Source organism: Gouania willdenowi, chromosome 4 (assembly GCF_900634775.1).
Source record: "Gouania willdenowi chromosome 4, fGouWil2.1, whole genome shotgun sequence".
In the NCBI taxonomy this organism is placed as follows: domain Eukaryota; kingdom Metazoa; phylum Chordata; class Actinopteri; order Blenniiformes; family Gobiesocidae; genus Gouania; species Gouania willdenowi.
In genome coordinates, this window is record NC_041047.1 from 641,340 (window position 1) to 667,584 (window position 26,245).

Sequence of the window (26,245 nt, forward strand, 5' to 3'; positions counted from 1 at the left end):
ACAGAATAAACACATAATAAATAACCAAGAAGTTCATATAGAATCAGTAAAGATGTGACATTTGGGCAGTGATTTTATTCTTTTCTGATGAAAAAAAGAGAAGTGTTTTACTCAAAACTCTGAATTTATTTTTACTCTTGTAAAGATAATCTCATAATTCTCAGTTAAGTCCAAAGCTTTTTTTTCTAAATATTTTACAGATCATATTCAGCTATTAAGATAGTGTGTGTTTGATCATAGTGCATATATTATAGATATAGATAGCTGATAAATGTGTGTAAGTGTGTAGATATTTATTGTGTAACTTTTGTTGTGAAAGGTGAGAGCGGATGTAGTAAGTTTCCTTCCCTCAGCTTTAAACTGGTGTCCGCTCCGCTGCGGTCATTTTTCCGCTCAGAACCAGAGACTCCACCATGGGTCCGACAGGTGAGTCCGGCTTTGGGCCGCTCTGAGTCGGCTTCACACACAGCTTCGTCGCGCTGAGCTGCCGGAGCGTTAGCCACAATGCTAACACCGCGACTAGTCAGCGAAAATAGTAAATTAGCCGTCACTAGCCAACCATGGGTGTTATTTTGTGATAAATAGCTAAGTATAAGTAGTGCTGAGTGTGTTCTGACTAGATATACAGTCTATATAACTTAGTTAAGCAGTTAAATCAGCTAGTTACGGTTAAATAGAGCTACTGAATGAGCACGCGCCTCCATTGGCCAGCGTCCGTTTATAAAACTGTGAAATTAAAGGTCGTCGTGTAAATAAACAGATAACCGGACAAATATGACTAGTGTGTATTTATAAATGATGATGGTTTGTTATATTAACTGCTAAACTAACCAGGTAGTGACAGGTTAATATGGAGCAGAAATAGTAGATATATTTATGCAGACTGACAAATCAGACAGTCTGTGAGTTCTGAGGGGTATTCCAGAAAGGCGGTTCAACAAACTCTGAGTTTATCCATAAACTCTGGGTCAACATAGCCCGATGGGAAACTCTGAGGCAGCGTCCTAATATTCCCTCCTATCTCCTTTCCTATCCACTGTTCCTTCATCCCTGGAAGTGTTTAGGTGGTAGCCATGATAAAGAGTGTTCAAGTTGTCTTTAAGCTTAGGAAAGGAGGCTCAATGCTTCTTTATGACCTCCTTTAGCCTAGGAAACATTGATGCATCCTTTACCAACTAAAGGAGGAGAGATAATGCTGACTGGTGGAATTCTGAGAGACACACATGAGTTTCAAAATGCAAAAATAAGAAATGAGGAGACAAAGAAAAATTTGAGTCAGTAATTTATTTTAAACAACAATTAAACTGAAACAGGCTGTTGATCAGAAGAGCTGATCAAAAGTTTAAGACTGCAGCTCAAAAGAACACTTGTTAATGAGTAGCTGCACCATTCTTCTTCATCACCTAAAAAATAGTTTTGGCATGCTAGATGCTAGTGTTTCCAGGAGGCTAGTGGGAACGTTGCTCCAAGTGGTGAAGATGGCTTCATGGAGGGCCTCCATTGTCTGGAACTAATGTTCACTTTTATCAACTTCCCTTTCCGTCCATCCCCAAATAAAATTGGTTTTAGATCCGGAGAACATTCAGGATGGTCCAAAAGTTATTCCTCTAGAAAAAGTCCGTCAGGTGGTGACTGTGAAGTGCAGCGTTGTCCTGTTAAAACCCAGTCATTCCCACACAGATGAGGGCCTTCGGTCATGAGGAATGAACCCTCCAACATCTCCACATAGTCAGCTCCCTCTACTGTGCCACGTAGAAAACATCTCAGTGGATCTTCTCTTCATGCAGTAACGTTGGAAGCCATCAGGGTTTTTTTTTTCTCATCAGAGAATAAAACTTTCTTCCACCTTTCAATGACCCATGTTTGGATGTCTGTGGCGTTGAAGGAGACAAGGCCTCTGGAGATGTTTTTTTGTTCTTCAAGTCCACCTCTCACAGATGCTGTTTGATGGTTATTGGACTGTAGTTGACATCAGTTCCATCTCTTGATGGACAGCCAAAGGGATCCTGTTGCTTCGGGCCAGTGAATGTTTTGGGTCTACCACTTGACTTTTTTGTTCCATAACCTCGGGATCTTTTAAGAAGTTGAAAATGACCGTCTAACTGCGTCCAACCTCAGCAGTAACGGTGCGTTGCTAGAGGCTTTGCTTATGCAGCTCAACAATTTGACCACGTTCAAAAGGAGAACGTTTTTTAGCCTTTGCTGCAGGAGGTCATCACAGTGTTAATACCCAACACTTAACAATACTTAAACTTTTGATTAGCTGATCAACCTGTTTCACTTTTATTGTCGTTTACAATAAATTGCTTACTCAATTCTTTTGTTGTCTTCCTCCCCTTTCTTCTTTTTCCATTTTGCAGCTCAACTTAGAACCTTCTTAAGATCAAACAGTGAAAAATGTAAATTATTGCCGTTTTTTAACTGGTCTTAAAGTTTTGATCAGGAGTGTATATTATTTCATAATATATTCTATCCCAATATATACCTTTATTATGTTTACTGAGTAAGTATTATTGTATTATAAATATATATATAGTTGCTCTTTGACTAACTATATATGATTCTAAAGTTGTATTTAAACATGAATGTACAATATTTACATTAATGTAATGACTTTGATACACACACACACACACACACACACACACACTGGGCCAGTTTCAGACACACATTTACATATTTATTCATCAGCTCCATCAACATTTAAACATTTTAAAATGATAAACATTTTATTTTATAGCAGCCAATCAGGGCTGTCCCACTCCTACTTATTTCGTAAGTCTGAACAATTTGAGCCCATTTGTTTTTACCCTTTTTCTGCATCTATACCAAACCTGCTTAATGTATTTTTGCTACATTATTCCCATTTCTGACACTTTTCTGCTCATTTTTTCCACTTTCAGACATGTTCATCACTTATAAACCCTTTCTACCACTTTTACACCTAATGTCACATATGTTGACTCATTATTGTCACTTTTAACCTCTTTTCACCAGATTTCATGATTATTTTTTGCCAATTTACCCACATTCACCATTAGTCATGTCTATTATTTGCCAGTTTAAACTAATTGTTCTAATATATTTGAACCCTATTCATCACTTTTTCTGTCTGTTTTTTTCCACTCTAATTTACAACTTTTAACCAATTTCTGTGGTTTTTAAAATCCCATTTCACTATTTTTGGTCACTTTGAACCATTTTATTAGTGATTAAAACAAGGATTTGCATTTTTAAGATGAGGCTAAGGGGAGTGGCTCCAGTAGAGGGTGTGATGCCCCCTGCTGGCTGTGAGCTGCTCTCCTCCTCTAATGATGCTACTGTGGGTGCAGGTGAGCTGGTGTTCTCCGACTCCTCTACAATGTCCTCAGTGAATCGTCTGCGCTGGGATCTGACCTCAGATCAGATCCTGCAGCTCTCGGAGGAACTGATCAGAGAAACCAAACAGGTGTACGACGCAGTGGGAGCGCTGCCCCTGGAGGACGTCACCTACCACAACACCCTGAAGGCCCTCGCTGACGTGGAAGTCCAATACACCGGTCAGTGTCACACACACACACACACACACACACACACACGCAAATTGAATTAAAGAGTTTTCAACCTTGGGGTCACCTGCAATGTCTAGTAATTATTTTAAAAATAATATTTACTGAATTTTTCAACAACTGTGTTCTATAATTTCACTTTGCCAAATATCTGAGCTGGTGCAACTTGTCACTAATTCTGCAAGTTTTCCCACTTAAAAAGATGAGAGGCCTGTAATTTTCATCATAGATAAACCTCAACTATGAGACAAAATGAGAAAAAAAATCCAGAAAATCACATTGTAGGATTTTTAATGAATTTATTTGCAAATTATGGTGGAAAATAAGTATTTGGTCAATAACAAAAGTTAATCTCAGTACTTTGTAATGTACACTGTTGACAATGACAGAGGTCAAATGTTTTCTATAAGTCTTCACAAGGTTTTCACACACTGTTGCTGGTATGTTGGTCCATTCCTCCATGTAGATCTCCTCTAGAGCAGTGATGTTTTGGTGCTGTCGCTAGGCAACACGGACTTTCAACTCTCTCCAAAGATTTTCTATGGGTTGAGATCTGGAGACTGGCTAGGCCACTCCAGGACCTTGAAATGCTTCTTACAAAGCCACTCCTTCGTTGCCAGGGCGATGTGTTTGTGATCATTGTGGTGCTGAAAGACCAGCCATGTTTCATCTTCAATGCCCTTAGTGATGGAAGGAGGTTTTCACTCAGTATGTCACGATTCATGTCCCCATTCATTCTTCCCTTTACATGGATCAGTCGTCCTGGTCCATTTGTAGAGAAACAGCCCCAAAACATGATGTTACCACCCCCATGCTTTACAGTAGGTATGGTGTTCTTTCTCCTCCTAACATGACGAGTTGAGTTTTTACCAAAAAGTTCTATTTTAGTTCCATCTGACCATATGACCTTCACCCAATCCTCTTCTGGATCATCTAGATGTTAGTGGCTTAAGCAGGGGGACACGTCTGGTACTGCAGGATTTGAGTCCCTGGTGGCGTAGTGTGTTACTGATGGTAGCCTTTGTTACTTTGGTCCCAGCTCTCTGCAGGTCATTCACTAGGTCCCCCCGTGTGGTTCTGGGATTTTTGTTCACCTTGTGATCATTTTGACCCCACGGGGTGAGATCTTGGAGCCCCAGATGGAGGGAGATTATCAGTGTCTTGTATGTCTTCTATTTTCTAATAATTGCTCCCACAGTTGATTTCTTCACACCAAGCTGTTTACCTATTGCAGATTCAGTCTACCCAGCCTGGTGCAGGTCTACAGTTTAGTTTCTGGTGTCCTTTGACAGCTCTTTGGTCTTGGCCATAGTGGAGTTTGTGGACAGGTGTGTTTTATACTGATAACCAGTTCAAACAGGTTCCATTAATACAGGTAACGAGTGGAGGAGGAGCCTCTTAAAGAAGAAGTTACAGGTCTGTGAGAGACACAAATCTGGCTTGTTTGTAGATGACCAAATACTTATTTTACAGAGGAATTTACCAATTAATTTAATAAAAATCATACAATGTGATTTTCTGGATTTTATTCTCATTTTGTCTCTCATAGTTGATGTAGGAGCAGTACAGGGTTTGGTTGTTTCTCACATGTTTCTAAATGAGGTTCATGCATGTGAATGGGTATCATGCACACAATCAGAGTATGCACACTTCTGCACCATGGTGATTGGGCGTGGCAATGTGGGAGTAGGTTATATTAGTACGTGCACTCACCTGGCAGGGTGTTTAGTTTGGCTTGCATCATGCTGGTGGGGTGAGTTTGGGAGAGGTACTTTCTGTTAACTGCATCATCCTGTGATCCATCTACAATCTATACTGTGAAGAGGTATCTTAAGGCAACCAATGTATGCTACTAATGTAAGTGCCTATGTCTCCAACACGATCTGGAACAATAAACCTCTCAACTCTGTGCAATTGTTTGGCGTGCGCGTCATCAGTGTTAATTCCCTCCTTGCTTAGCCTACCGTGGCGTGGGAAAAACTGGCTTTTAGTCCATATGCCACAACAGTTGAGGTTTATCTATGATGAAAATTACAGGTGAATAATACAAATTATATACAAATATAATACAGATATTTACAACAATCAAGCTGTGAAGTTACAGTGATGAATTATACAGTTTGATCTCCACAGACAGGAATGATTTCCTGTGACGTTCTGTGGAGCACCGTGGTTGGATTAGCCTTGTGCTGAAGGTTCTAAAGGTGCTGAAGGTTCTAAAGGTGCTGAAGGTGCTTCTGTGACTGACCAGCACATCATGGAGTGGGTGGGACTCATTGACCAGGATGGATTTCACCTTAGAACAGGCTCCTCCTCTCTGTCACCACTGTCAGAGAGTCCAGTTTAATCCACAACGTCACTGACCTTGTGGATGAATCTGTAGGTGTCTGTGACCCTCAGTCTGTTCCTCCAGCAAACAACAGCGTAGAGGATCACACTCACCACCACTGACTCATTAAACATCCTCAGCATTTTTCTGCAGATGTTGAAGGACCTCAGCTTTGGTCCTTCCTGTAGAGGGAGTCAGTGTTCCTCCCCCAGTCCAGTTTATTGTCAATCACCACTCCCAGGTATTTGTACTCCTCCACAATGTCCACACTGACCTCCTGGATGGAGACAGGACTGACTGGCCTCCTGGTTCTCCTCAGGTCCACAATCAGCTCCTTAGTCTTTGTCACATTGAGCTGTAGAAGGTTCAGCTCACTCCATGTGACAAAGCTGTCCACAGCAGCCCTGTACTCCATCTCGCCCCCCTCCCTGATACATCCAACCACTGCAGAGTCATCAGAGAACTTCTGGAGATGACAGGTGTCAGTGCAGTAGCTGAAGTCCATGGTATAGGTGGTGAAGATGAAGGAGAGAGGACAGTCCCTTGAGGGGCCACGCCCCGGTGTTGCTGACCACTTTGTCAGACACACAGTGTCTCAGGCGTACATACTGTGGTCTGCCAGTTAAGTAGTCCACAATCCAGGACACAATGGAGGAGTCCACCTGCATCTCTGTCAGCTTCTCACCCAGTAGAACCAGACGGATGGTGTTAAAATAATATGGGCGGAGCCCAACAGCAAACAGTTTGATGTCCAGGCAACAGATGTGCTCTTTGATGCTGATGTGTGCTGTGTTCCCACTGGTTGTTTACAAAAACAGCGACACCCCTCCCTTTCTTCTTGCTGCTCCCGGTGCACTTCCTGTCTGTCTGAACAGTCTGAAAGCCCTCGATGGAAACGTTGTCATCAGGAATATCCTGGTGCAGCCATGACTCCATAAAACTTATTAAACTGTACTCCTGATGTTCCCTCTGACTCCTGACTAGTGCCGTTAGCTCCTCCATCTTGTTTGCCAGTGACCTCACGTTGCCCATGGTAACCCAGGAGATTCTCAGTTTAAAAGGTTTTTTGTCCATAAGCTGTTTCAACCTGGCTTTGTTAGTTGTCTTTTACCTCCCCTGCAGCCTCTGAGTCCTTCTCCAGATGTTTGAGGATATTCTCTGATCTGGTCTACGTACCAGCCTCATCAGCTGATCTCTGGTGTAAACAATGTGAGCGTGTTGTTGCACTCAGCAGAGTCCGCTGTAGGAAAGTAGCGCGTCCATCATCAAACAAAAACTATTAAAGTGTAGGTAAACAAATCAATATAAGGAAGTAACTGAAGAAAAACCACTTCAAACAAGTTAAAGGTTGAAAAAGTATAAAAAAGCAGGAGTGGCTCTAACAGGCAGCATGTACGGTGGGATATGTGCACTAACACTAGTGTGTGTGTGTGTGTGTGTGTCTGTCTGTCTCAATCCAAACCACATCATTAAAATTAAACATAGCTATTACCAAAGATGATGTAAGGGGTAAAAAAAAGATAATATTATTAATAATAATAAATCCATGAAGAAATAGATTAATAATTGTATGAAAAAGTGTCAAAGCTAACTTTGTGTTATAGAGCAAACACAGTGGTACCAATGATCATGTGTTGATAAATGCAGCGTCATTAACAAGTTACATCCTTAAATATTCCTGATTCTGATACCAAAACAGACACAAACTACACAAAAGAAAGAAAATACAGAAAACAGACAAATTGCAGGTATCAGTAATAATGTGAGCCTTTTAAAATTCATTTTATTTAGTTTGAATGATTGTGTTTTGATCTGTTCTGAATGTGTCTGTTTATGCTCCAATGACAGCTGTGGTTTGTTTAATGTGATTTTCAGATTTTGCTGCTGCTCCACTAATCCAATCAGATTATCTACATCAGATCTGATGTTAGATCTGGTCGTAGTGTACGATCACGTCACTGTTGATAAATACTGAATCTTGGTGAACACACGTTGTGAGCTCAGATCTGAAAGTCCCAACGGTTAATGAATGAGGACCAGTGTGTGTTTCCTGTCTGCGTTTGAGTTCCTTTAGTTCTGTAGAACTAGATTTATATTCAAATAGTAATAACAGGAAGAATAAGGTCATAGAATGGGACTGTTGTGTTTGATATTTAGAAATGTTATTAAAAAATGTGACATTTATCAGTGGACTGATCATCTTTGGTGTGTGTGTTCAGTGCAGAGGAACATGTTGGACTTCCCTCAGCACGTCTCTCCGTCTAAAGACGTTCGTACGGCGAGCACCGAGGCTGATAAACGTCTGTCAGAGTTTGACGTAGAGATGAGCATGAGGGAGGACGTGTACCTGAGGATCGTAGCTCTGCAGGTATGACCGCCCCCTCCACTCTCTGACCAATCACAGCTCAGCGCTCCTCTGTTATCACTGACTGTGTGTGTGTGTGCAGAAGAAGAAGGAGGAGGTTGATGCTCTATCAGCTGAGTCTCGACGCTTCATGGAGCGTTTGATCAAACTAGGAACCAGAAACGGTCTGCACCTGCCCAAAGACACACAGGAGGTAACTGGGAACACACTGGGATTAAACTGAGAATGGTTTTAGACTTTCAGCACACACACAGGCTGCTCTGACTCTGGAAGAACCTCTTCTATCCCGGTTTTCTACATCCATACCTGTGAATGAAACCTGTCATCTCCACAGGAGATAAAAAAAATCAAGAAGAAGCTGAGCAACCTTTCCATCGACTTCAACAAAAACCTGAATGAAGACACCACCAGCCTGTCCTTCAGCAGAGAGCAGCTGGGTTTGTTTGTTCACTATAAACTATATTTATAATCATCATTAGTTTGATGCCTTTTATTTACTGCTCTTTTAATATATATTTATACAGTGGGGCAAAAAAGTATTTAGTCAGCCACCAATTGTGCAAGAACTGCCACTTAAAAAGAGGAGAGGCCTGTAATTTTCATCTTAGGTATACAGTAGTCCCTCGTTTATCGCGGGGGTTACGTTCTAAAAATAACCCGCATTAGGCGAAATCTGCGAAGTAGTCCGCTTTACTTTTTACAATTATTATACATGTTTTAAGGTTGTAAAACCCCTCACCACACACTTTAGACACTTTTCACAGACAGACGTCGACATTGTAGGTTTTGTCGGGGAGAAAACTTGCAAACATACAGCATTTCAGAGTGTACAGGATCAAAAAATGTCCCCATTAGCTTCATATGTGAGTTTGAAGTGAAGCCCCCGCCCACCAGCGACACATCCAACTGTCACCACCTGTGAAAAAAGCCGGTATGCTTAGCGGCTAATGCTATGCTAGCTCAGTGCTACAGAGATAACTTTTATTTGCTACTACCACCTCCTCACTGATTCTCCTCCACACCTAATCCTTCCTAGTCCTGGTTATAAAGGACGTGTCCTACAGCTCCAGGTGGTCACACACAGCTTCTACTCCATGGTTGAATGGGTGAACAGACCAGTGTCTGTGTTAACCTGACGTCATTGTCAACAAATGGCGCTCGGATTGAACCGCCGCACAGGAAAGATTTCTCATCTGGGCCGCGTCTACCCATTGACTGTATGTAATCTGGTTGTATGGACATTTCAGGACGCATCCGGTGTGAACGCTGCAGCCAATCAGAACACAGAACACAATGCTCATATACGCTGTAAAAATGCATATAAAATTGCACTGTAAAAAAAATCAGCGAAACACTGAGGCCACGAAAGGTGAAATGCGTTATAGCCAGGGACTACTGTATATAAATATATTTTTTTTTTTATTTTTTTACTTTCTTTTTTTTCAGAAATAAAACGATTTTTTTTAAAGAGTTTTTAAGTTTTAAAGTTTTCAGTTGACTTATATTTTGGCTTTCCAGGGGGTCTTCCTGAGGACTTCCTGAGCTCGTTGGAGAAGGATGGAGACAATCTGAAGCTGACCCTGAAGTATCCTCATTACTTTCCCACCATGAAGAAATGCTTCGTCCCTGAGACGCGCAGGAAGTTAGAGGAAGCCTTCAACTCCCGCTGTAAGCAGGTGGGAGAGCCGGCAAACTGCATCACTCACTCACAGGAGCAGGCGGCGCCACACGGACTCTCTATCTTATCTATTTCCACCTGTACTTCCTGCTCTACTTCATGCTGTACTTCCTCCTGTGCTTCCTGCTGTAGTCCCTGTTGTTTTTCCTGTTGTTCTTCCTGCTATACTGTACATCCTGTTGTACTTCCTGTTGTACTTCCTGCTGTGCTTCCAGGAGAACTCTGGGATCCTGAGGGATCTGGTAGATCTCAGAGCTCAGAAGAGCTCCCTCCTGGGCTTCAACACACACGCTGACTACGTCCTGGAAATGAACATGGCCAAGACCTCCACCAAGGTCCACCACTTCTTGGGTCAGTCCAAGACCACAGACTCATGATTTATACTGGTTTATACCAATGTTTCTACTGTTTTTTTTTTAGTGGTTAATCCTGAATCATACTTGTCAATACCAATGTTTATATTGGTTCATAACGGTTTAAACTGTTTTTTTATTGTTTTATGCTGAATCATATTGGTTTATACCAATGTTTGTACTGGTTCATACTCATTTTATATCAATGTTTATACTGGTTCTAACTGATTTAAACTGGTTTGTACTGGTTTATATTGGTTTATATCGATGTTTATACTGCTTTGGACTGGTTTATACCAGTGGGCGTGTACTGTAGCTGTTCCTACTCAACATTCTTGAAGCCAAAATACGGCGCTTCCATCTTGCAAATTTGACGTAATTTGTAGCCAGAGTCTGCGCAGTAGGGTCCGGCGGGGGGAGCCCTGGTAACACGTAGGGATATGCATTGTTAACCGGTTAACCTCCTGTCCCAGATGGGGGGTCAGGTCTGGTCTTGATGTAGCTGAGCTGCGTAAAGTCATCAGGGCAGTACGCTCCTCTAATCCTGGAATAAGTTATTTCCTCATATCGTCCAGGAAGGTAGATGGCGGCGCGCATAGTCGCAGCGGCTCACGGCTCTCCGTTCCAGTGCTTTTTCTCAGTTGTTTGTTCATTTTTCTCTGCCGATTTTCTTTATGTTTTGCTTGATTGGTAACGCGAACATTCATTACACCCGTCAGATGGTTCTGGATATCGGGAATCGACACCAGATATCTGTTGTGAGTGACTTTCACCACACGCATAGCATCCCAGACGACATAGCGAGACCGCCGGGCTCTCCGTGGATTGTTGTCGGGTCGAGGAGGCAACGCAGACGGAGGAGGGAGAGGAAGCAGAAGCGGGGCCGCAGGTCCAGTGTTATGCTAAGGCTCAGGAAACAACCACACAAGCCACCTCTACCGAGCCTGTATCTCTCCAATGCCAGATCCCTGGTGCATAAAACGGATGACTTGGTACTACAACTTGCTGGAAATCGCTATGTTCGTGAATGCTGTGTTCTGATTATCACGGAAACCTGGCTTCACCCGGGAATACCTGATGCTAGCCTGCAGCTAGCAGGGCGGACTCTGCTCCGCTGGGAGAGGAATAAAGACTCAGGTAAGAGTAGGGGAGGGGGGCTCTGTATGTATGTGCATGAAAACTGGTGTAACAATGGGACAATCGTAGAAAGACACTGTTCCCCAGACGTCGAGTACATGTCCGTAAGATGCTGACCTTTTTTTCTGCCGAGAGAGCTATCTGTGGCGATCGTCACGGCTGTTTATATTCCACCTGATGCCAATGTAAACACAGCACTCTCTCACCTGCTGAACAGCAGCGAGCCCATCCCGATGGTGTTCACATAATCGCAGGGGTTTTTAACAAAGCCAACTTGAAGACTGTACTCCCGAAGTTCTACCAGCATGTCAAGTGTTCTACTAGGGGGAAGAACACTTTGGATCATGTTTATACCAACATTACACATGCGTACAGAGCCGTTCCCCTCCCCCACCTTGGCCAGTCTGACCATCTTTCCCTCCTGCTCTCACCAGCCTACACCCCCCTTAGACATAGGGCTAAACCCACCACTAAGACTGTTAAAACCTGGACTGGAAACGCACTCCTCAAACTACAGGACTGCTTTGAACAGACAGACTGGGACTTATTCACACATCAGGACTTGGAGACATTCACAGGAACGGTATTGGACTATATCCAGTTCTGCATTGGGAATGTGACTGTGGACAAAAACATCCGGGTTTTCTTAAATCAAAAACCCTGGATGACCAGACAGGTCCGCACACTCCTCAGGGCCCGCGATGCTGCCTACAGGTCAGGAGACAGAGCTCTGTACAGAGCTGCTCGAGCTGACCTGAAAAGAGGAACAAAAAGAGCCAAGGCAGACCACAGGATGCGCATAGAGTCCCACCTGTCCAGCAACAACACACGGGAAGTGTGGCGGAGAATAAAAGACATCACAAATCTCAGAGGCTGTGATGTGTCCACAGAAGACGTGAGCATGGCATTGGCTGAGGAGTTAAACTACTTCTTCGCTCGTTTTGAAAAACCTCAGCAGTACTCATCTGCTCCAGCCCTGCCCCCACCCCTATCTGGCTCCTGCACCACTCCATTCACTGTACAGGAACACAATGTCAGGCGGGTGCTTCTGACAGTGAACCCTAAGACAGCTGCTGGCCCAGACGGAGTACCTGGCAAGATGCTCAGAGCATGTGCCTACCAGCTTGCCCCCACCTTTACCAGGATCTTCAACCTCTCCCTGGCCCAGGCAGTCATCCCGTTGTGCCTAAAATCAGCCACAATAATCCCAGTACCTAAGAAGTCCCCCACCACCATGCTGAACGATTACCGCCCAGTGGCCCTCACTCCAGTAATCATGTAGTGCTTTGAGAGATTGGTCCTTCAGCACATTAAGGACTATCTCCCCCCGGACTTTGACACACACCAGTTTGCATATTGTGTGAACAGATCCACAGAGGACGCCATTTCTGTAGCTCTGCACTCTGCACTGAACCACCTGGAGCAGCGGCAGAGCTACGTTCAGATGCTTTGTGGATTACAGTTCAGCCTTTAACACAATAAGTCCAGACAGACTCATCACTAAACTGAACACTCTCGGCCTTCCACCTCTCACATGTGCCTGGATAAATGACTTTTTAACCACCCGACCCCAGAATGTGAGACTTGGCCCCCACCTCTCCTCCACCCGTACACTGAGCATCGGCTCCCCACAGGGCTGTGTGCTGAGCCCCCTCCTGTACTGCCTCTACACCTACGACTGCAGCTCGGCCCACAATGACAATCTCATCGTCAAGTTTGCCGACGACACTACAGTGGTCGGACTCATTTCCAAGAACGATGAGACGTCCTACAGAGAGGAGGTCCTGAAGTTGGCAGCCTGGTGTTTGGAGAATAACCTCGCTCTGAACACCAAGAAAACATGAGAGATCATCATGGACTTAAGGAAGCACAGCACAAACCCAGCCCCCCTGTACATCAACGGTGAGTGCGTGGAGAGGGTCCACACTTTCAGGTTTCTTGGTGTTCTCATCTCCGCGGATATGTCCTGGTCAGAGAACATCACGGCAGTCTGCAAGAAGGCTCAGCAGTGGCTACACTTCTTGAGAGATCTCAGGAGATATAAACTAAATTCCAACCTGCTGCTGATCTTCTACCGCTCAGCCATCGAGAGCCTGCTGTCGTACTGTATCACAGTATGGTACAATATGGAGGCTCCAGAGAGTTGTAAAGGCAGCACAAAGAATCATTGGCTGCCCTATCCCCTCCCTGATGGACATTAACACCTCCTGCTGTCTCAACAGAGCTAAAACCATCACCAAAGACTGCTGCCATCCTGGCTTTGACTTGTTTGACCTGTTGCCCTCAGGGAGGCGCTACAGGTGCATTAAGGCCAGAACAAACAGACTCAAAAATAGTTTTTTTCCAAAAGCAATAACCGCTCTGAATTCTCATATGCGCTGATCTCATATTCATACCCACGGACTCTGCCCAGCCACTTTTTAAATACAAAATGCACATACTGTTCACTTTACCTCATTTCCTGTACTGTCTATTTATTTATTTATGTACTATGTTTTATTGTTTGTTGTTTATTTGATTCTTGCACTGCTACTGGAGTTGGCTGTTTTTAATCTCATGGTACATGTGTACAATGACAAATAAAGGCATTCGTTCATTCGCATCTAACTCGGTCAATCTTTACAGCGATGATGATGATTATGAATACAATGATGCTGATGAAGCGCTGATCAAGGAGAGAGATTTTAACTGTGACTCAGTCACACTACAATAATTTGATCAATGATTTGATCAAATCAACCTGTTATATTGTTTATCAATAAAGGCATTTCAAATTAATAGTGAACTTTATATTTTCACGGATTTAAATGACATTTACAAGCGTTGGGAAAACTCCAGGTTCCATGATTTCTAGACAGTCAACAAAAATGACATCACCGGATCCTTTCCTTCAGCCTGCCTTCATTCACACATGCGCTTTTTGGCTCAACGCGCGGTGGGCATCTCAGCAGCCTGGACTAGAGAATACGCATAGGAGAGAAGCGCGTAACTGCAGGTGCACAAAAAAGTGCAGAAGTCCAGACGGGAGAATAGACCACAAAGAGAGCTACACAAGATCCGTCATATCATCATCATATATGACGTCAAATCTCGTTTTCCTCAAATAACTTATTTAACACAAACTTCACAGAAAAATGAGCACTTGAACACAATGTAGGGTGATAATAAGTAATGATCACAGCAGAGTTTAGGGTTGGGAAAAAAAAACGGTACCAGTATTTTAACTTTACAGTTTGACCCACATCCCATCTGTTATCATTGAGGAGCCAGTCAGCAGGGGGAGCTCTAAAAATAAAAGCTTCACTTCCCCGTGAGAGTGCGTCATCCATTATTTTTAGTCTATGGTTTATATTGGTTTATGCTAGTGTATACTGGTTCATACTGGTGATTTATACCGGTTTATATTTGTCTATACTGATTAAAATATGTTCATACTGGTGTGTGTCATTTAGAGGAGCTAGCTGTGAAGCTGAAGCCGCTGGGTGAAACAGAGAGAGCTGTGATGTTGCAGCTGAAGCAGAAAGAGTGTGAGAAGAGAGGGGAGGCCTTCAGTGGAAAGCTGCATGCCTGGGACACACGCTACTACATGACCCAGGTACGACATCACTTTCTCTGCTGCTACCTGTTTCTTGTTTCCTGTTCTGACCGGGGTCTGTGGGCGGGGCCCTCAGGTGGAGGAGACCCAGTATGCGGTGGACCAGAACCTTCTGAAGGAGTTCTTCCCCATGGAGGTGGTTACTGAGGGTCTGCTCCACATCTACCAGGACCTCCTGGGTCTGAGCTTCACTCTACAGGATGGGGCCGCCGTATGGCACCCTGACGTCACCCTCTACTGTGTGACGGAGCGCAGCAGTGGGAGGGTGCTGGGACAGTTCTACCTGGACCTCTACCCTAGGTACATCCATCCTACATCCATCCATTTTTCCATCCAGCGTGTTGTTGACCTCTTGTTACCGTGGTTACCCACAGAGAGGGGAAGTACGGCCATGCCGCCTGCTTCGGCCTCCAGCCAGGCTGCCTGCTGCAAGATGGCACTAGGCAGATGTCGGTAGCCGCTATGGTGGCTAACTTTAGCAAACCTACGGCCGACGCCCCCTCACTCCTGCAGCACGATGAGGTGGAGACTTACTTCCACGAGTTTGGACACGTCATGCACCAGCTGTGTGCACAGGTAACACAATGTAACACACAGATACACACGGTTGTTGATTGGTTGGTTCCTCTGAAAATACATGTGCTACACACACACACTGTTGGCCTGTGTTCGACTCAGTCTGGTGGTGCTTCACATGCACATGATAAATGTGTTTGTTTTTTTACTCATTTTTATATTTTTTTTGTTTGGTGTATTTGTCTGTAATGTATGTTTTTTTTGTAGTTGTGTATTTCTGTATCTTTCTGTTGTGTTTCTGTGCTTTGTTTGTATAATTATTGTTCTGATTCAAAATATTTTGTGAGATGTCTCACTATGAGATACACACTCCCTGTAGCACTCAGAAGCACTTTTCTCAATCCGCCAAGCCCTGATTGGCTGGAAAGAACTTTCCATCCGACGGGGACACTCCCACCCTCTATAAGAGGGAGGGCAGATGTACAGTTCCTCATTCAAACACCTCTTCTCTCTCATGCACATTTTGCGTTTTTATCGGCTAAACTGTTCACAGGCGGATTCCTTCGGGTTTTCCAGTTGCTGGGCGCTGGTAAGTATAAAACGCATTGAGAGGACCACAACAGGTCGAGATGCAACCAGCACTTGCTCTGCTCGGTAAGTGCTACTGCTTCACAGGCAAGTGAAAATCAGAGCCCCAGCTCCGGCTGTCGGCTTCACCACCGTGTAAGGCCTGGTTCCAGCTCCGCACCACGTTACTCAAGCCCCAAAAACCAGCTACCCAGCTGCCGTTCCATAAAAGTCAATGCTCTCCCCTACATCTCTGATGTCCGGCGCACGTTGTCCTGCATCCCTGCTAGCACCTGTTAGCCGTCACATGGAAGCATAAAAGCCAATCTGCTCTTCTTGCTGGCCTCAAGCAGCGATGGGAACCGAGGCTCCTCTCACCGAGAAGACGGGATGCACTGGGGCTCGCTGCATGGCGTTCAACGCATGCAGCCTCCGTCGTAGGACATGGCCGTTATAGACTCTGCTGCTGCCCGTGGCCATAGCTGGGGCTCCCAGCAGCCTGCTGCCTTTGTTGCCTCTCTGGAGTTGGCAGTTTCCACGCCTTCCTCCTCTCTCCCAAGCTTAGACACTGTGGGGCTGTGCAGGTGCGCTGTGGCGCACAGCTTTCCAAGCTGAACTGTGTGAGGATTTTGCTAGGTCTCAGGTCCCAGCGACAGTGGAGGAAATTTCATCCGTAGCAGGTGTGTGTCTTCGCACCCAGCGGCGCGCCATGTGGGCCTTGGGTAGCGTGATAAACATCATGGTGCTTCAGGACCGAGCGCGTTGGCTCAACCTTTTCTGACGCAGAAAAGAGCCACATCCTCGACGTGCCGGTGGTCCCGGACGGGATATTCCGCCCGTAGCTGGCTTTTGTGTAGCGATGCTGCAGAGATGAAAAGAGGGATGATGAATCTATCCATCTGTGTCTTCCACGGAAGCCCCCTGCTCCCCAGGGTCCGCAGTTTAAGTCACCGCGTCCGGCCGCTCTGCCATCCACCCAGCCTCAGCGAGGCCCACCAGGCTGGCCCGCGGCTGCTGTTACGCCAACACAGCCCACTCAAACAAGGAGGAAGGAAAGGATGATCTGTCCATGGGCTCCTCACAGCCCGTCCTCCCCACCATCAAGGCACGGTCCTTGGACGGTCGGGAGAGGACATGTTTCAGGCCGAACTTCACGGGAAGTTTGGCTCACGCCCCCCTCTTCATGTTCACAAACTTGCATCCACTCACTTGTTCAAATAAAGATGATGTGTACGTTGCCCAAGCACCCTGGCCAAAGGCCAGGGGCGCAGCATGTAAAAGAAGTATCCTCAACTATAAGCAGCGTGGTAACTGTGCCTGCCGTCTCCACTCTGCAGGAGGCCTTTGCCTTCTCCGGGTTGGAGGCTGCTGAGTTCCCGTTACCACGCTGTCCCCGGGAATGAGCAGTACTGCATGCTCGTTCCTGGGGGTATGGCTCTGCTCCACCGGCAGGGGGCGCCACCTTGACAGGGTCGGCTCCTCTGCTGTTAGGCAGGCTGCCATCGACAGAGGGCTCCACCGCCCTCCGGTTGGGCCCTCTAGTAGTGTGCGATCCGTTGCTTCAAGAGGGCGCCGTTATGCCACAAATAATTTTTCCGGCCCTCTCTGGGAGAGGGCGCCACCGTCCCACTGCCTCCCAGGCTGAACGACCACCCTCTCTGTTAAGAAGGAGAAATGGGCAACGATCGCAGCTCCACCATGGGTGCTGCGGACAATATCGGGGTTACATGCTGCAGTTTGCGGCTGTCTCTCCTTGTTTTGCCGGTGTAATACACACTCAGGCCCAGGGGGACCCGGCCCATGTATTGCAAGAGGAGATCAGCTCTCTGCTGAGCAGAGGAGCTATCTCAATCGTTCCACCCGCACTGTCCCAGAGCGGTTTTTAACTCCAGGTATTTTCTGGTCCCCAAACGAGGGGGGGGGGGGCATTCACCCTAATCTGGATCTACGGGCTTTGAACCGATACTTTTAGCACAATCTGAATCGGAGGCCACAGCGCACATGCGCATTCACTTATCTGACCTAGGGTTTGTAATAAACAAGGAAAAGAGCATGTTGTCCCTTACACAGGAAACTATCTCTCGGTGTCTCGAGACGTTCAGGGCATGCCTCGCACTGTTTCGACTGGGCAAATCTGTTCAGTTCAGATTATGTCTCCGGTTACTCGGATTGATGGCTTCGACCATCCACCTCGGCCACCTCCACAGGGTTCTGGTTACGCCGGAGTGCAGCGCAGCCCTGCGCCGCTGGCGGGCCTCTGATTTCCTGATGCGCGGTCTCTCCATTCTTACATCCAGGAAGGGGATCTGCATGGACGCCAGCCTGATGGGCTAGGTGTTCGAAAGCAGGTCGGTGAGAGGCTGCTGGGAAGCAGACCTCTGATGCTATCACATTAATTATTTGGAGTTGTGAGCGGTGTTCCTCTTGCTGATCCACTTCCTCCCGTCTCTTAGGGGAGATCATGTCCTGGTGAGGACTGATAGTACCATGGTGGTGGCGTATATAAACTGCCAAGGTAGGGGCACGCCGGTGTACGGGGAATGGAGGTTACACCCACTGGTGGTGGAACACTTGTGCGCTATGGACGGGTCGAGGCGGATTTGTTCACCGAGATTTACCAGTTGCTGTGCGCTCCTCCTCGGCAGCTCCCACTGTGCTGGGATCTGCTGTCGCAGGCAGGAGTAACGATCTTCCACCCACACCCAGAGAGTCTGGGTCTGGGGGCTTGGCCCCTGAATGGCTCCGTCTGTCAGCGGTGGGACCCTCACAGTGTGTGATCTCCAGCTTACAGGGCACCCGGGCCTCTTCCACTAGCTTTCTGTATGATTGTATGTAAATAACCTACAGTGTTTTGAGGGTTGGTTTCCCCAGTGGTGTCACATCCCTTTTTCAGGGCCCGGGGGGGAGTCATCTTATCATCCCTGCAGGGCCTGATTGACAAGCGCATAGCCTGTTTCACTGTGAAAGTGTATTTAGCGGCGATCGCAGCCTGTCATGTGGATTTTAGAGTTGGAGTTAAAGTTGAGTTTATTTGTCATTGCACATGTTACAGAGCAACAAAATTACATTTCAGTTCAATCCCATCCAAGAAAACATGAAAAGACAATCATAACATGGGAGCACAGGAGCGGGAGAACTGCGGTTCGCCACAAGGGCGGCTCCCCTTATTCAGATGAGAAATGGGATAACAACGATGGGGAGGAAGAAGAGATAAAAAAGGCAAAAACCAAACTAGGCCCTTGTAAAGAGGGGCAGAGTTTGGGATCATGAAAAAAACTCTTCAGCAACATTGCGACAGAAACCCACAAACACAACATTCAATTCAATACAAGAGCACGTTAGCACAGGGGATGGGTCTTTAATATGGGTAGTTCGCAAGTTAGCCACAGTGTGGCGCTGCCCTTATGGCGTGCCTCCTACTGCCCAACCGCTGGGAGGGAGGATGGTTGGAGCCGGAGGAGACGGTGACAAAGATAGGATATGTAGTGATGAAGGGGGAGTGAAAGTGTTCGTTGAGATAAGCCTGTTTACTCAGACTCTGCTGCTGACTCTCACATAGAGATGACCTCGAGAGTTCGTTAGCAGAGCCTGGTCAAGGTGTACATGAAAAGTGAGGGAAAGGTCCGAGCGTCTTATCAACATTCCGTCCTTGGGGAGTTTGGAGAGAAGAAAACAGACCACGGGCTGTTAATTCGGGGGGGGGGGGGGGCGAATGAGAATAGAGAAGGTGTTTTGAGACGGGCTAGCCATGACATAGCTGCCAGCCTTACTGTTCCTGGTCAGTTCGATAAGTGATCCAATAGTGTGGCCATATCCTGTGAGACAAACTATCCTCCTCTTAAAGTTCCACGGTGGAATCCATCTGAGAGAGTTCAGAGAGTTTGGCTCCTTTCTTCGTTAACTGCGGCTTCCAATAATGCTGCCAACGTAATCCAATTTTTGCGATAATTCAGGAAAATGCCAGATCCAATCAGCATAAGACCCGATATCATACATTCCAATCTGGTGGTGAACGTCTTCCACATCCTCAGGACTTGTGAACTCTCCCATTGCCTGTCCTTCTAGTAGAGAAATTTGACCAAAAGCGAAGAAAGACCAGATAATCAATTCCATGATTAGATTCAGGATTGGGATGCTGATATATGCTCCTGTTAGATTTGAACAAGACAAAAGAGCAGCAAGCAGGGAAAACGAGGGAGAGGGGAAAAAAAGCGTCCGTCTCCTCTGAGAGCAAGCAGGAAAAAAAAAAAAACGGTGAGTCAGCTCTCACTGATCGGCCGTTTTTCATGAAGTGAGCACTATGGTTCCCCCCATGGCCAGACCGCTGGTTCCACCTTGGGATCTGGCGGTGGTTCTCATTACAACTTAATAATAATTATTTTAATTAATAATGATTATTAATGGTTAAGGGTTCTATTTCATAATGAGTGAGACATCTCACTCATGTTACTCATGGAACTGGGGTTATCAGCTGTTCGTCCTCTTGGCTAATTCCCACAGGGGGAAGCCTGTTGCTAAGCAGCACCTGTCACAGGTGTTACTTATGGGGCGATGGGGGCCATTGCTTTGGCAATGGCTCCCCATTACCAAGAACAATAGGGGTCAGTGTTTTGGCCTATGAGGGTTGGGGTCTGCAGCTGCCTGAGGTCCTGCACGCACACTTAACTCGATGTCCCGCCACGTTCTGGGTCTTGTTCAGGGGAGTGTCTGTTCAGGACATTTTTGCAGCGGCGAATTGGTCCTTGCCCCTCACGTATGTCTGGGTTTACATGCTGAACTGTTTGCTGTCCTGATGTATAACTGACTCTGCCTTGGGGGCTGGTTTTTTTCGCTCAATAACTTTAGGTTATGTACATAACCCCGGTTCTATGAGTAATATGAGGGAGATGTCTCACCAGACAACCCTTCTTGCTCGAACAAGTGAGAAGTGGTGCTTATTTTGAATGAGGAACTGTACATCTGCCCTCCCTCTTATAGAGGGTGGGAGTGTCCCCGGCGGATTGAAAGTTCTTTCCAGCCAATCAGGGCTTGGCGGATTGAGAAAAGTGCTTCTGAGGGCTACAGGGTGTGTGTATCCCATAGTGAGACATCTCACTCATATTACTGATAGAACCAGGGTTATATACATTACCTAAAAGTTTTTTGTTGCCATTGTAGTGTGATTCTGGAGTCATTTTGTGTAATGACTACCGGTTTCAACTAACCCAGTATTTTTTTAAATGTTTTTTGGTGTAGTTTTGTGCATTTCTGTTGTCATCTTAGTGTATTTTTTGTATACTTATTTAGTTTTGTGTATTTTGAGTCATTTTAATGTTTTTATTGTAGTTTGGTGTATTTTTCTGTAATATATATTTTTGGAGTCATTTTGTGTGTTTTTGGAGCCTTCTGTATATTTTTGTGCATTTCTGTTGTCGTTTTGTGTACTTTTTGTAGAAATATTTAGTTTTGTATATTTTGAATAATTAAAATTTTATTTTTGTTTTGTGTGTGTGTGACTCGCTACTCCATGGCTCACACACACACAAGCACGCGCTTTAGCCGCGCACATGCACATACATCAGTGACATACAATCATTGAGACTTGAGAGCTTTCCTAGTTTATCAGTGTGAGCGTGGCTGCTCAGACGCCCCTCCCCCCCCTCTCCGGTCTAAACTAACTTCCTCTCTCTCACTCGTGTGTTTATAGTACGTGTAGCTCGGGTGAGGAGCTGTGTAGTGAAATAGATATAGATGGTGCTCTAGCGCCCCCTCACACCCTGAGGTCAAAAGCTGAATAGGATGTCAGAGTTACTGCCCTCTAAGGGTTGAACGCTGCTATTACAATAGAATGTTTCTATTGGCTGACACAGATTATTGTGACCATTGAGCATCACCAAATTTCACTGTTGGCCCTGCCCCTCCTATAAAAGCTGAGAGGAGGGAGGAGGGGTTCCTCCAGTTACAGCCCTCAGTGAGCATTGATTGACTATTAATGAGGAAGTTTAATGGTCTTTGTGAAATGGCTGCTGTAGCTGTGATATTAGTAAATCTGAGCTTCTATAAAGATCAGATTCTGGTCTAATCAGAGTGCGTGCGTGTGTGTATTCCCGTCTGTCTCTCTGTGTGTGCGCGAACGTGTATTTACTCATTGCTGTGTGAGTCTTCCAGCCTGAGTGGGTGTGTCTTATTGCATCAGGAGCCCTGCCCATAATTGAGGCGTTTTTTGAGTTTCCCCCTTAGTGGCAGGTCAGCAGAAAGCAGGCGTTCAGTTACAGTGTAGAGGTCTACCTGGAGAGCTACGTGTAGCTACATTGTTGACTAGACACATTAGCAGATATACTGTATATCAGGGTTAACACACTGTGTGTGTGTGCGTGTGTGTGTGTGTGTGTGTGTGTGTGTAGGCGGACTATGCGATGTTCAGTGGCACTCATGTTGAGAGGGACTTTGTGGAGGCCCCGTCCCAGATGTTGGAGAACTGGGTGTGGGAGAAGGAGCCTCTGCTCAGGATGTCCAGACACTACAAGACTGGGAAAGCTATCCCTGAAGACCTGCTGGATAAACTCATCAAGTCTAGGCTGGCCAACACAGGTCTCACACACACACACACACACACACACACACACACTGTAGCACTATTTGTGTGTGTGTGAGAGAAAGAGAGAGCTCATTGTGTGTGTGCGTGCTCAGGTCTGTTCAACCTGAGGCAGATCGTTCTGGCCAAACTGGATCAGTCTCTACACACTCAGAACAATCTGGACGCTGCTGAGGAGTACGCACGACTATGTGACCTCATCCTGGGAACACCTGCTTCACCAGGTCTCACACACACACACACACACACACACACACACACAGTTTTACATTGTGTGGTAGAACAGGACCAACACTGACCAATCACAGCGCACCAATGATCAGGTAGTGATAAATGGCTTAATTCTATTGTCATTAACATGTTACGCCCTTAAATTTTCCTGGTTCATAGGCCCCGCCCATTGAGGTCAAAGAGCAAAAAACATTTACGCGATGAAAATGAACGTTGTCACATCTGAACAAAACAAAGTGAAAAGTGGAGTTAAAGGAGGCAGTAACTCATTAAATGATCAATCACTATCAGATTGAATCATCAATTAGTCTGGTTACAAATTGAGTCACAACAGCTAAAGTGACTCTTCCTAAATGAACAGCTTCAGACGTGTCTGACAAATGTTAGTATTAATGTATCTTCTGTTTTTAAAGAATAGAACTTAACATGTATGATCTTTGATGCAGTCAAATTCACTACAGGTACGTATCAGTGAACATTATTGTTGATTGTTACGCCCCCTGGTGGCATTGCCACACATTTATAAATTAGAACATGTGACAACAGTACATGTAGCAAAAGTCACAAATATTCCTTCATTGAAAAGATTCTTAAAGGAGAAGCAGCAATTATTTTGGGATTTTTTTTCTTTAGTTTATTTTTTTATAAAAACATATAATGATTAGTAGTTTTTCATTCATTTAGTATAATTTTAAGGAATAAATACTTTGTCAGGATATAAATGTACTTATATAGTGATATAATATTTCCTCCATATCAAACAGCACTACTGTAGAGGGAATAATCAAGACATTAATATATAAATAAAAACTAAATCACATTACTGATTAAATACTGCAGCACATTTGGAAAAGCTTTAGGTTAACTTTACATTTTAAAGACAGCTTAGTCATTCAGACGCAGTATTGATCCACATCCATGCATCAGTCTAATGATGGAACAGCTGATCACTTTGAATAAATAAACACAGACATCAGCCAGTAGGGGGCGTAACAGCGTACGCTAACATCACCATTTATAACTACTAAAGCTTAGTGAATCTTATTGAACACATCTAATCATACGACTGGTTAATCAATGATGGCCAGTGTGTAATGATGATGAATCTGTGCATCATTTGTTTTTCATTATGTAACAAAAACACGAAAAACTAAAAATTTGTTCCCAAAACCAAAATGGAAAACGAAAAAAGCCTTGTTTTTTAAATTCAAGCTCTTTTGCTTTGGTACAGAAAATGTTTACTCCATTACTGATTGGTTAAAGTACGTGACCCGGAAGTGATGCGTTACCGTGTCAGTTACATGTCTGATAACACAAGCTGTGTCATGGCTGGACTGGAGGAATATATGGAACACATTCTGAGATATCTTTAGCTCTGCAACACTTAGGAGTCTCTAAATCCTCCTAAATGTCCGTGAGGACGTTCTGTGTCCAACACCAGCTAAAGTGAAAAGGACACGTTTCTGATGCACAGTTGGAAGCAGCGATCTCATCATCAATAATTATGGCTAGTTCACTCTATTGATATTTCAAACCTAACAGCGTTTTTAATGTTATTCCAGAGATCGTTATTGTTTTAGTAGTGTTTATATTATTAATATTACACATACTCAGACTAAAGGAGGTGTCCAGGATTTTCTGCTGATGTCACTTTCAGCCAATCTCAGCACTTTTAAAAACGGATGGAGCAGCTCAGTATGTAGCGAGGCAGTCCCCTCACTTCTACTCCTGGTGAATGAAAACACTACCTGGGTCTGCAGTGAATTAGGACTCTACCTGTGATTGATGCTCATATCTGAGCACTTTTATAAAACCCATGAGAGAAGCAGCATCAAAGACCTCCTCTGTTTCCACACTCCTCTCCCTAGCTTTTAACTTTAGATTGTTATGTATTTACTTTATTATTGTTGGGTTTTTCAGAATCAGAATCAGAATCAGCTTTATTGACCAGGTACAGTTTAGAACAATACGAGGAATTTGACTTGGTAGTTGCAGTGAAAGAAGACACATCAACACACCGGGGCAGCCATTTGCGGCGCCAACACTGACTTGTGTAGTTGTTTTAACAACTGTAAAGTGTTTTTGAAAAGTGCTTATAAATAAAATGTATTATTATTATTATGATCAAAGCGATATTTCCGAGTGTGAAAAAGACAGTATGAGTTCTCATTATGAAATGGTAAATTAACGAGTCACTAACCAGGTCCATGATTATTTTCATTAGGCTATTATTTTAATTACATTTACACATTTGAAGGAAATGCAGAAGATGGACAGGTCGATAAATGAACTAAAGTATCTCCATCATCTGAAACTGTCAGGTAAAAAAACTGAATTTTTAGCTTGTGTGCAGCATTAGCTTTAGCAGCATTAGCTTTAGCAGCTAACTCGGTCATTCTGCCTCAGAGACCGATACTACGTTTATGCTAAAAATCATTCATGGAATCAAGGCTACAACTGGTAAAATAATGTAAATCTCTGTCAGACTCACTTCCTACATCGTCAGCCATGGAGAGTTTATCCCTCTGACCTTTGACCTAATGAGGAAGAACTGAACCAGTGTGAGTGTGAAAAGGCTTTTTCTGCTGCAACGCTGTTAGCATAGCCGTTAGCATAGCGTTACTCTCGGATGAGAGTACACTTCCGGGTCACATACTTTGGCCAATCGTTAATGGAGAAAATGAATAAATGTGTTTGTTTTTCATTTTCTGTACGGAAGCAAAAGAAACAAGGCGTTTTCCATTTTTTCATTTTGGTTTTGGAAACGAATAGCAAATAAAGAGTGGTTTTTTTGTTTTTTATTTTTTTGTTACATAATGAAAAACGAATGACACACGGATTATGATGTCATCCTGACCTCTGACCTCTGCAGAGACCAACATGCCGGCCACCTTTGGTCACCTGGCGGGAGGATACGACGCCCAGTACTACGGATACCTGTGGAGTGAAGTGTTCTCTATGGACATGTTCTACACTCGCTTTAAACGGGAGGGAATCATGAACGCTCAGGTACACACACACATTATACACACACATTACACACACACAGTGAAGTTAAAGGGCCAGTATATGATAATAAATCACTTTGTAATGGTGTAGCTACAGTGATAAACATCATTTAGCCTCATTCAGAAGGACAAAGTTCTTCACTTATTACACATTTTATAAAAAGTAAGCTTCAAATGGAACAGTTTGATTTTTCTCACTACTTGATGTCACGTAGCGGAAACTCCTCCTACTCTATAAGAATGTGAGCTCCTCGACTACTTCACAGCGAAAACAAACACTGTGGTTTAAAATAGAATATATATTATACTTTATTTTCATATATATATAAAGCTACATACATTAC

General features: G+C 44.6%; 1 protein-coding gene across 1 annotated transcript in view; it reads left to right on the plus strand.

The window, feature by feature from the left end:
• Window positions 1-316: 316 nt before the first annotated feature.
• The window catches only part of thop1 (thimet oligopeptidase 1), a 30,830-nt gene continuing 4,901 nt past the window's right edge, over window positions 317-26,245 (plus strand). The window contains exons 1-13 of the mRNA XM_028443536.1: window positions 317-426; window positions 3,333-3,539; window positions 8,097-8,245; window positions 8,325-8,435; window positions 8,577-8,679; window positions 9,761-9,918; window positions 10,136-10,271; window positions 14,863-15,005; window positions 15,082-15,305; window positions 15,380-15,581; window positions 22,472-22,658; window positions 22,758-22,886; window positions 25,766-25,902. Of these exons, the coding sequence (XP_028299337.1) occupies window positions 414-426; window positions 3,333-3,539; window positions 8,097-8,245; window positions 8,325-8,435; window positions 8,577-8,679; window positions 9,761-9,918; window positions 10,136-10,271; window positions 14,863-15,005; window positions 15,082-15,305; window positions 15,380-15,581; window positions 22,472-22,658; window positions 22,758-22,886; window positions 25,766-25,902 (1,899 nt within the window). The 5' untranslated portion in view covers window positions 317-413. The remainder of the gene's footprint in view (window positions 427-3,332; window positions 3,540-8,096; window positions 8,246-8,324; window positions 8,436-8,576; window positions 8,680-9,760; window positions 9,919-10,135; window positions 10,272-14,862; window positions 15,006-15,081; window positions 15,306-15,379; window positions 15,582-22,471; window positions 22,659-22,757; window positions 22,887-25,765; window positions 25,903-26,245) is intronic.